The sequence below is a fragment of the Anopheles bellator genome, chromosome 1 (genome assembly GCF_943735745.2).
Source record: "Anopheles bellator chromosome 1, idAnoBellAS_SP24_06.2, whole genome shotgun sequence".
Taxonomy (NCBI): domain Eukaryota; kingdom Metazoa; phylum Arthropoda; class Insecta; order Diptera; family Culicidae; genus Anopheles; species Anopheles bellator.
Window position 1 is genome coordinate 12,470,934 of NC_071285.1, and position 12,036 is coordinate 12,482,969.

The 12,036-nt window shown below is 50.0% G+C and overlaps 1 protein-coding gene across 1 annotated transcript in view; it reads left to right on the forward strand.

Annotated features, from left to right (window-relative positions):
* The window catches only part of LOC131215034 (lipase 3-like), a 32,842-nt gene extending 20,856 nt beyond the window's left edge, over positions 1–11,986 (forward strand). Inside the window, exons 2-6 of the mRNA XM_058209410.1 lie at positions 9,115–9,160; positions 9,234–9,398; positions 9,473–9,870; positions 11,151–11,632; positions 11,697–11,986. Of these exons, the coding sequence (XP_058065393.1) occupies positions 9,115–9,160; positions 9,234–9,398; positions 9,473–9,870; positions 11,151–11,632; positions 11,697–11,986 (1,381 nt within the window). The remainder of the gene's footprint in view (positions 1–9,114; positions 9,161–9,233; positions 9,399–9,472; positions 9,871–11,150; positions 11,633–11,696) is intronic.
* The last annotated feature ends 50 nt before the right edge of the window (positions 11,987–12,036 follow it).

Genomic DNA, 12,036 nt, shown 5'->3' on the forward strand with positions numbered 1-12,036 from the left:
GAGCTGCTGCCGCTCCTCGATGGTGGCCATTTTCCACTTCTGCTCGGCAAATACCATTAAGTGCTTTCTTCAGACAAAACAATAATAATAGAGCATTCCGCAGTGGATGAAGTTTCGCGCGGTGAAAGTGCTACCAAAACCGGCCAAATGGCGCGCCGGCGATCGGAGTACATTTTCGTGTTTTATGCAAATATGGCAAGACGCGCCGGCCAGACGGCCAGTCATTTAAATTGACTGCCAGGAAGGGCGCGTGGATGGATGATTTTTTTAATCAAAACTGGAAGTGTTTTAACGGCCACTCCGATACCGGCAGGATTCATCAACGGCCACGTTGTCATATTTCGCTACAAAACTTCCCCCCTCATATCGTTTTCACGCCAATCCTTTCACGTGCAGGCAACCCACCCGGCTAAGGATTATTTGTACTGGCTCGACGGCGAAACACAGCTTGTTCGAAACGCTGCCTACGGGCCCGTGCTGTTTCTTCTATTCTTCGCCGCCGATGAGGTTTGCTCTTAAGGCGGCAAGGGTTTTGCTTACCCACCCTGCTGGCCTGCTGTGTTTTCCCTCCTGTCGGCAATCCTTTCGCCCTTTTTGCCTGTCCCCGCCATTTTCGCGCCATGCACACCGTAATGAAAAGGATGATCCAATTTCAATAACGAGAACCGTACGCACTGAAGTGTAACAAACGATTATGGACATCAACCATGACGGCAACGACGGGCACCGGTAGCGTGGGCCGCGGCCGTCCCTACGAGCAAAAAAAAACCAGGGGGAGAACAAAAGCTGAGGTCCTTGAAAAGGTTTTGGGGCCGGACCGGCCGTCGCCGGCAAAGTGATTTCGTGGCGCAATTTCGCAACCCTTTCGCCCTGAGACGAGTGGTGGAAAACTTCCCGTTGGCCTCATGTTTCTCGGGGCTGCTCTTTTTTGCCTCTTACTCATTGCAGCTTCCTGGTCCGGAAGCTGCCCCCCGAGAGATCCTTGTCGTGATTCGGCGAGCCTACGATACAGCCCTATTACTATTACCGTGCATAACAACGCGATAAAGATAGAAAATCGCTTTAAGAAAAACTGGCAAGCCGGAAAGTAAACATGCACTGTACGCCGTTGTTGTACTCCGCAGGGATACTACAACGATTTAGGACGTAGTGCCTTCAACGGTTGTAAGTGGACGAGCTTGGACGACTGACTGCTGTTCTTTTCTTATTGCCTCTAATCCGTTTGATGGTGTGCGTTCTTACCCACGGACCATAGCCAGTCATTTTATCCTCGGGTCGATTTTCGTATATTTAAGTTGATAAATCTTTGAATAAAACTTTTACTACTTACTGCTGAACGTTAAATTAAAATAAATTATAACAAAAATGATTTCTTAGTACCATACGTCATGGTATTTCATCATTGCCGTCCGGAACCCTAATCCGAACTATCGTGTTTCAAACACTCCTCCGGCTTGCTTAGACCAGAAAAGTTGCTCTAACAATGGCAGCATTATGGCACCTTCTCAAAGCTGTCAACCTTCAAACAGCGTAAGTGACATATGGAAATTACACGAGTATCTTCTGGCCGAGGCAAGTTTCGGGATTGAAATTATGGCTTCGTTAGTGCTGAGTACAAAAACTCGGCCATCTCACCGACTTCATCGCATAACCTCAGCTCTCTCTCTTTGGTGGTTTCCAGGCAGCAGCCACCATGCATATGTATGCTTCGTGGTGTATTTATATGATCATCACTACACCACCGGCAATGAAAGGCAATGGGTAAGGCGAACCGTCAACACATAAATATCTCCCACAGCGTGGCCGCAGCGTCCTGCGAGAAACCCGAAAGCAAACTTCAAGCATCATCAAGACGCGGAAATGGTTCGAACGATCCGTCCGGAGATTCCGTTCTAGACACCGGAACCTGCTTCCACCCAACTTCTTTCTCCTTAGTTTTGTTATTTTCTTTTTTCTACCTCCTTCACCGCCCATCGGAAGAAGCAACCCTCATTTCACCATTCGCAGCTCGTTATTGGAGCTCCGTGCTTCGGCCGGCGGCAGCAGCAACACCTCGTTTCGCAGCAGAGCGAAACCCGCCACCGGACCGGTTCGGAGCCACTAGCCAGCGTTCGGTAAATAAATGTAAAGTGAAATAAATAATGCATGATCGCCGGTATCTTCGAGCGGTGGTGCCTTCGAAAGGAGTACGCCACAAACTACCCGCGCGCACGACGATGATGATGATGATGAGTTGGCTGCTTCGCGGCGCGCACTCAATAGGTTCCTCTATTGGTAATGCTTAAAAATGTAGAGCTCTCATCAGCCGGAATTGGAAGCAAAAGTCGGACACTCTAAGCACCGAAAGTGTGTAAAAATTGAAATTCATTCCCAAATGTTCCCATACCGGGAGCCGGGAGGTTACCGGCAGAATTTATTCCCCTCATAACCGGCGGGTTATTTATGGTGCTTTTTTCCTGGAAAATTATCTCCAAAAACCTCGGACCGCCCGTGGGCTCGTTTACCAATGCAGCTGCAATTAAGCGCGGGATGGACGGACGGTCGGGGCCGGATGGATGGATGGTAACCGGGTTAAGCTTAGTGGTGCCAAGCCAGGCCGGTATCTTTTTTTCGCCCTCCCCTCACCCACGCCGAAAAGCCACCCACATCATAAACAAACATCTTCCACCCCCACCAGCCCCTGGCAGCCCAGCTTGGCAGGTCATAAATTTTCCCCGGGTTGTTAATCCTTTTGCCGAGGTTTATGACCTACACCACCATAAACACCGTCGTTCCAATATTTTACCACGCCATTTTATATTATCAGCTTCCAGGACCTTCACAGGGACCTGCCTACACGAAATATTGGGGGTCACCAGCCCAGCGCCCGATTCGGGAGTGGGCTACAAATGTTGTTAGCAGTTTTCTCTGCTTCTGTCATTTATTTGATTATACACACCGTGGTCGGGTGCTCTATTTAAAAAGCAATAAATCACGAAATCGTTTCGTGGATTGTCGACTTACTCGAAACCCTATTAGCAGCCCCGGGGCCGGTCAGGTTGATTTATGACTGATTCCTTTCGGGGTCATTTTTACGCGCTCAGGTTTCGCTCTAAATTTCCACTGAAACTATTGTAAAATTTACCCCAGGGAACACACTTCGGAGAACCCAACCGTCCGATGGACCGTTTTCTCCCGTTTCGGTGAGATTTAATTAAAAACAAATAACTCATCAACTCGGGCACGGTTTTCATCGCGGTCCGCCCGTTTGACAATCACAAAATGCAATCACGCGCGATCGTTAATGCAATTTAACAAGTTCCGCTTTCGTTTCCCAACCGGTTCCGTTCCGAGTGCGGGTGCCACGCTGCGCATCGAGCCACTTACAGTGCTTTGCATTACATTACGAAGTAAAACGCCACTCCTGCGGGCATGATGACCAATATGCACTCCGGGGTGCACCAGCGACTCGGCGCCTCGAACGGTTCCTCTGGTCCGTTTTTTTTTATTGAATCCGACGTGCGGCGCATCCCGATGACGCCGTGAGCATAACATTCGATGGTTATGGAGCGCTCTCGTAATGAAGTGGAAAAAAAATGCCGATCATAAAATTCGAATGCAAAGTTCGCGGTTCACATCTGGTAGTCTCAGTGCCAAACGGTTATTTCCGGTCCGTAGAAGAGAGAAAGAGAGGTTCCGTTCAATGCTTCCGAATCGCGCTTTTATGTCCGCTCGTTTTCGCTCGCTGTACTGTGGCTGCCCACATTTGGCCCCTTTTATAACCAATCATTTGCGCCAATAAGTAAATTCTTATAAACATTGCCCTGTAAACGATTTACAGTGTTTTAATGTCTCAATAAGGGCCTCACGCCTCACGCGTGATGGAGGCGCCTGGTCGGCATGCGGTATCCGCCACAGTAATACGTCTTAATACACGCCATTTCAAGCTACATAAATATTCATTTTCAACTTGCTTGGGCAGTGGCTTTACGGGCACCAAAACACGGAACTGATTAACCGGCCGCCACACACGTAATTATGCACTCGGTGTTTGTGTGTACCGAAAGGACATACAGACTCGTTCAAATCGCCGCACGCGGCCCATTACTCTCGGCCAGGCGAAAGCCTTCCCGCCGCCCGGTAGAGCATGTACACGTTCTACACGCTTGGCCGCACACGCGAACATGGCATGGCCACGAGCAATTAATTCACCATGTTCCATGTCAATCGGTGACTCTTGACCCGCGCATTCCACCGACCGTTCCGGCCGACCAGCGGAGACATAATGCCCGCCAACTGACCTACTTCCACAATTGGCGGCCCAATCCCGCGGGGTGGGAGACAGATGTCATAACACATAAATCAAGCGGGGCCGATTATCCGCTACATAAATAGTGTTTCGACGGGGCGCACAAATTGCATCCCGGCCCCGGGGCTCCCGGTGCCGGTGCTTGGCCGGTTGTAAATCCGCGGACAGTACAAGCTCCGTACCAGTCCTGATGCCGAGTGAGCCTCCCGCATGAATGGGTGATTCTAAACCGTCGGTTGGCCAACAGTTATTTGAGAACCTTTTTGGGGACATTTAGTGAAATGAGACTTCATCAATGAGACATAAATTACTGGGATTTTAAACAAACTCTATCTTTTTCAGTTCTTGGGCATTAAGTTCCACTGGAGCCACCCTGTGCCACGTCGTTGTTGGGCAAGGTCGTGCATTCCACCGTTTCACGGTTTTCCATCTCACGGACCAGCGAGAAAGGACACGCCTGTTGTGGCCCGCGGTGTACCGAAAAGCCGATTTACCCCAAAAATCCACCGGCCCCGAGGTATTAAAATCAATTATATACGATAATAAACCGTAATTTGATTTTAATTTACAACGGGATACATAATGTAATGCGGGAGCCCGCCGGCGAGGGAAAGCGCGATGGCGATGAATTAATTGACACTCACCGGCGGAAGCACCGGGAACGGGGAATGGAACGTGGCCAGAATAATGCCCTCCGACGATCCTCCCGCGGGCTAGGTGCGTATGCGTGTGCGCTTCAACTAATGGGATCAACGCAGATCGGTGCCCACCGGAAGCACTTCTGCGGAATCGAGAATAGTTCGGCGATGGCATTCGACACAATAGCGGACGCGCCCGAGGACGGAACCGGGAGCCGATAAGGACCGACAAACACGATTTGCATACATAAATTGGATCAAACGTGGCCCGCTAGGGGGTCAGCGGTCGGCTTTACATCCCCGTTCCCCCGGTATCGCGCATCACTTTAACGATACGGCCGATAGTTAGTTTAAATGTTTTGCCAGGGCAAATGGTCCTGTTTTTACTATTATGATACCCCACGCCCAGGGAACGGGTGCGGTTCCATCCGTTACAGGCCACCACCCGCCGGAGGAAAAGGGATCAATTCGATTGGTTTTGGCGGCACGGCACGAAACACCGACCGGTGGTGTTTAGTCACCGACACAGTCGACGGACGGGCGATTTGCCTTTTTGAAGTGTCGGTTAGTCGCCGGCACCGGTCCCCGGGGCCGGTAACGGCACTTCATTAGGCGGCGGATCGCGGGACCCCAATCAAGGGGTGGTTCTCGAAGTGGGTTTTCCGACCAATTCCCGGCTGTAATCGAATCGATCGAACGCAAATTGATACATCCGGTTCGGTGTGGGTCACATTCAGGAGAATGGCTTAGCGAAGTTTGCGGTCACTTTGGGGAACCACAAATTTATCGGACGGGTAGTAACAATAATGGCAACCCAATTAAAGCTTGTCAAACGTTGTTAATTTAGGTTGTAAACGGGTTGAGGTCAATTTTGTATTATGAAAGCAGTGAACGATTGCAATTTTAGCTGAAAATATTGTTCTCCGACAAACAGTTAAAAACAAAACATTGACGGTTTTTTACTTGCAATTTAAAAGAGTGATTTTCCTTAAACTTCATTCCGCGTAATTACTTAATTAGTTGGTCCTTCTGGCAACCCACGCCCTGAAAGGAAAAACTTTTCGATTTACTCTACGCCAAATTAAAACAGCTTCAGAACCCGTAGCTGATGGATACCGGGAGTCCACTGCAAGCACATGCCATCTGGCCGGGGCACGGGACTCCTGTCTGTCCACTTTGAATAATTTGCCCCCCCGATCCGAAACAAAGACATAACACTTTCCGAACCACAAAAAGCCCCAAGAAAACGCTCCTCCATAGCTGCCCCCGGACTGAGGCCAAACAAAAAAAAAGAGAATACAAATGGACGCCGTGGTCTGGGCGAAGGGAAAAAAACCACCCGAGACAGTCTCGAATAAAGTGCGTCCTTGTAGTTTGGCCACCATCGAGAGAGAGAGAGAGTAGAAAAAAAGGTACGTACTGTTACCGATTATTGAACCGGCCGCAGTCGGGCCCGAAGTGGACCGGAGCTTGGAAATGTTATGACTGTGCATAACAATTTCGTCAACCATTATGCTAATCAGATCAAACTTTTCCAATCCCCCGACAGCACTCCAATCGCTCAGCCCAGTCCGGCTGGATTCCGGTCACTAGACACTTTCGGGGCCACCTTTTGTTATTTTCCGCAACATGACCAAGGGCTTTCAACGATCGCGTCACGCTTATGTTGTGGGGACTCAATTTGCACTCTGGCCGCTTTCTTTATTCTACTGTTACCATTCCATTGTTAATTCCGTACGCTGTGGAAATAAAAAAGAAATTGGGAATAGTGAAAAGTAAGGGAAAACTTTCAAAAGTCTGACACAAAACACGCCATTTCGTGTTGTATCGGCAATCCATTAATTCAAATGAAAGAATAACTAAAGTCTGTAAAATGAAAATTAAAACCTCTGCACTGTTATTATAGGCATTCCCGCCTTCGCTAATCAAATCACGCCTCCGGTCGAAGTTGTGAGCGATTGCTGGCCTCAGCGTGGCGTGTGCATTAATTTAATAGCAAACAGGAGGATCCCTGGTGCCTTTCCGAATACTTTCATGACCATTCGGGTGGCATCGGCCGATCGGAATGGAACCGGAGAATTCAGTGACGTGGAAATTTCGTAAACGGTTCAATCAAGCTAATGAAAAGTGCGCCTGGACCATCGTCTCGTAGTTTTGGCTTTTTTCCCCCCTACCGAAGAGGCCCGGCCGGGGACCAGAGACAGCCAGACGGTCACGCGAGCCAGCGATCGCATAAAAGCCGGGTTACAGATTGCTTCGTTTCGCCTTTGATTTCCGATGTATTTTTTTTTGTTTTTGCCTTCCATTTTTTTTCTGATAGGATTTCCGATTTTGCTGGCCACCGGCACTACTGGTTTTTCGAACCCCCCGTTTGCTCGACCCGACCCGGCCAATCAATCAATCAATCAGTCGCTTTCATCGCAATTTGGATGCGTTCAGCAAAACGCGGCCAAAAAGCAAGCCCCAAAAACCGGAACATTTGTACTACGGTGCGAACCAATCGCACTCCGAATGTTGTCCGAATTTAGGGTCTCCCCCCTTTTTTGTCGGTACGATTTGCCATTTCAGCCATTTTCCTTTGCTTTTCGCGTGCAAAGTGCACACCGAAAAGAACGAATCCTTTATCTGGGAAGTCTGGTGAGGTGAAAGTGGTGCCTGCGAGGTGCTAGCTCTATCAATCGTGGAGGGCACTTTCTGCCATCGGAAGTGGCCGACGAAAATGTGCTGACCTGAACGCCCCACGGGAACGCATTGACATCGGCTTGCTTACGGGGTCACTTGCTTGGAACGAGCTCCGCTAGACGGGGAGAAGAAGGTCAACAGTCTGGTCAACTGTCGCTTCACGGCCCAAAGTGGACTTTGGAAAGTTTTGTAATTAAATTTGACCACGACCCCACCGTTCCGTATGGGAACGACTCTACGGGACTTATTACCTATCCTCCTAACTAGCAGCATGATGCTCGCCAACGTCCATCCCGAATGGCTCCCTTCTTAATAGTCCACTAGCTGATGCATCTTCCAATTGATTTTATTATACGATAAACAATCTTAATTTAGCGTACTTTTTATGCCAACTTTTCAAGCCTTGCTCGCTTAATATAAACTGTGCTTCATCTTCCTTTCGGCGGCGGTGAACTTTCGCTTTTTGATAGCTAAAGTTTCGAGAGACCCTTAAACGAACGCTACTGGAACCGAACTGCTGAGGCATGCGCTAAGTTTTTAAACTTTGTTTCACTGAAACGAGAGCAAAACGTGCATTAAACTTACCTTACACTGCGCGCATGTTTGTGCTTCGGAACTTCACCGAAACTTGGCCCGAAAAACTAGCAGCAGCTGGCTGGCAAGATGGTGGAACTTTCTGATGTTGAAAAGTAGTCAGCATCCGGCGAACCCCTCACTGTACTTCCGGCCATTGCGAAAGTTGCATTACTTTAAAACGTAGTTTTGAAAGCTGGAAAAAATCATCAAACAAAAATAAAATTATAACATGCGCCAACTGCAGCTAAAAGATAATGATAACCAGGCAAATGAAAGAAGGGACGTATTAAACCGCCATTAATAAATGAACGGATTCCCCAGGGACCCTAACTGTGAATGCAACAACTCTTTACATAATTGAGACACAAATTTAAAACGAAAAACGGACTTTAAAACCCCATAAATTGTTTCCAGGAAAAACAACCAGCCCCGGTGGGCAACCCTTTTTGCTGCGGCCTTCCATTTCCAATTAGAGGGCCACGCGAAGGAAAGCGAAACAGTCACTCGACGAACCCATGCGGACAAAGCGCAGACACAAATCTCACCCTCCCAGAAGGCCATTACTAATTCAGCGACCATTTAACCCCGGGGTTGTCGGGGCCCCCGGCCAAACATCTCGTCGCCACGCCAAGCGCCACAAATCCATACATTATGATAGTCCCCGATGTCCAATTTGGGTAAACATCTGGTTCCGGGAGGCTCGGTCGGTCACTGTTGCAGAACCTTGCACCCGGGCCCCCGGGCCGGGTGGGTTTTTGGAACCGAGCCGGTGGCTGGGGTCATACGGCGCACACGGTGGCTGCTCGGAAATGCTAATTACGGTGCCCACTCTGCTGGAAACAAACAGATAACGATATGCGGCCACCCGGCCGGCCGGCTGTTGAAAGCTCGGTTCGACGTTTTATTAAACATTCGACTTCATAATTCCAGCGTTCCAGTCTGCCAAAGTTCCCACCCGGCACCGGATCAAGTGAGAGTGAGTGAAGCCGGGACGAAAAAAGACCACGAACCGCCCAATGTTAAACAAGTGCCACCGTGTCCATTTGCAGCTCGTTTGCGGGCTGCTGGTGCTCGTGGTGGCCCACGGGTGCCAGGCGATGGCCGACAACGGGACGACGGTAGACAAGGTTGGACCCTTGCCAACCACTGCACCGTCACCACCGGCCAGCCACGCGTGGCAACGGCCCCGAATTCAGTACGATCGAGATTTGGTCGTAAGTCGGCAAACGGAGCTCCACCGGAGCGCAAACACTGAGTGCCTGAATCGCGTTTTCTCTCGCCGGAACAGATTGAACTCGTCGAGGCGGCCGACTATCCGATCGAAACGCATGTCCTTACGACGCGCGACGGTTACATTCTGAAGCTGCACCGGATTCCCGATCCGCGCCAGTTCCCCGAAGAGTACGAGAACGGACCACCCGACCGGCAGCAGGCGGATGGCGTCCTCGACGAGCCGAATCTTCTGCGTTTCGGGCCCCGGAAACCGCAGTTCCGTGGGGTGGTGCTACTAGTGCCGGGACTTTTCTCGACGGCGGCCGATTTCGTCATCACCGGACCGGAAAATGGGCTCGCCTTCGTGCTGGCCGACGCTGGCTACGATGTGTGGATGGCCAACGTGCGTGGATCACGGTTCGCGCGCAAAAACGTGCACCTTACCGTGGTGCAGAGCGATTTTTGGGACTTCAGGTAATGGCTTGGGGTTTTCATCGTTTTTCCAGTCAATTCTAAAGCGGGTTCGGTGATTCGTCAGTCATTTGGTCACTCATTAACGCATTATTGGGGATCTCGAGGGCACTAAAGCACCAGCACTAAAGATATTTATTGGTGAATCCAAAGGGCACTTTAAGGACCGTTTGAAGGGCCTCTGTTTTCACGTTCTACCTTTAATTCTCCACACATTTGCAAACCCCCTGGCCGGGTAATTAAGCTAATTATTTTTCAAAAGCTTATCAGACCCCGGGGGACACAGTGTTCCGATTATCCGATGGCGCCATTATCTACGGGAGCCACGTGAGTCTCATCGGTTGCTAGGAAGGTATAAATAACAGCGCATCAGAAACGCGCCCCCACCGCTGGCCAATAATGACTTCCCATTAAGCGACATATTTTCCAAGCGACCCATCGACGCAACGCAACCCATTCGTTGCCATTCCGGTTCCGGCTTGGGGCTCCCCGGGAGCAGGCGAAGATACGAATTAAACAAACGTACCGTTAGGAGCAAAATTAATTTTCGCTACCTAACGGTGTCGCAGCAGAAAGACGTTGCTGCCTCCGGATGGGCGGAGATTTTCTGCTCGTCGTAGAAACGAAGACGCTCCAATGGGTTGATAATCAGACGCTGGGACATCCCGCAGTGTCGTCCCAGTCTCATTTCCATACTGGAGCATCGCCAGTCGTAATCGAGCCCCCATGGCGCCAGACAGGCGATGAAGGCACTCGTCGACGGCTCCATAAACTGGATTATTCCACTGTAAGAGGCCGGCCTTGCCTAGTTCGTGTCGTTTATTCGCAAGGACAATAATTCATCGTTACAATAATATTAAAAACCGAGGTCCCTAGATTTAGGTTTAGGTCGATTGTTTAAGGATAATTAAATTTGGAATCTCCTTTATTTATTCCAACGCCTAACATAATATTCGCGTTTCTTGACAAAAACAAGCTGACACAAAATTACCGAGCATAGCGGAACGGCGTAATCTAATCCGAGCTTTCCAACCTCCCTAATTTATGTGGCCCTGGGTTTCCCGGGACCGAATAAGCGTCATCCGGAAAATATCGCACCCTCCCCGCCGGATTATTACTCTCTCTTGGGTGGCCCTCCTCGTTCCCTGAGGGCATTAATGAGAATTTAATGCGATTTTCCACCACTGACCGGGTTCTGTGGTTTATGAAAATCAAATCGGCACCACGGTACCCTTTCGGCACGGAAAATTTAATTACGGATAACCACAAAACACCTTCCATAGTTTCCACGAAATCGGAACGATCGACATCGCCGCCATTATCGACTACATTCTGCTGGAAACCAACGAGCAGCGGCTGTACTACGTTGGCCACAACCAGGGCATGACGGCACTGTTTGTGCTGCTGTCCGCCAAACCGCGGTACAATCGCAAAATCCACCACGCCGCGGGCCTAGCTTCGATCGCGTACCTTGGCACGACGGACAGCCAGATTCTACGGCGTGCCGCCGATCTTACCGATCGTGTGTACGCCACGCTACGATCGCTGAACGTGCACGAGATCAAACCCTCGATCGACATCGTGCACCTTCTCAGCGGTACCATCTGCTCCGGTGACACCCGAGAAATGTGCGCCGAAATGTTGCGCGGAGTGCTCGGTTCCACCGTCGATCGATCGCGTAACATGCTACCCCACATCGTGGACGATCTGTGGTGCAGCATCTCGACCCGGCAACTTATCCACTTCGGCCAGCTTATGCAAACAAGTAATCGATAAGACGGACAAGTGAGGATCAAACTTTACCCCCGGTTCTTTTTGTCCGATTTAAGAAAAATTCCAACAATTCGACTACCGGAACTACATGCTCAACACGAAGCAGTACGGACAGGCCAAACCACCGGAATACAACCTGTCGCGGGTGTTGCTGCCGGTGTCGCTGTTTCACGGAGCAAAAGACTTTATCACCTCCACCCAGGACGCTTTAAGGCTGCGAAACGAACTGCCGAACGTGAAGTATTTCGTTGAAGTACCGAACATGAATCACATCGACTTCGTGTATTCCGACCTGCTCTATGGCCAGGTGACGAGCAAGATCATTGAGATATTCAAACAAACTTAAACAAGGCCACGGAAGCCGCGTTACAAGCATGTCATCACGAACCGCGTGGC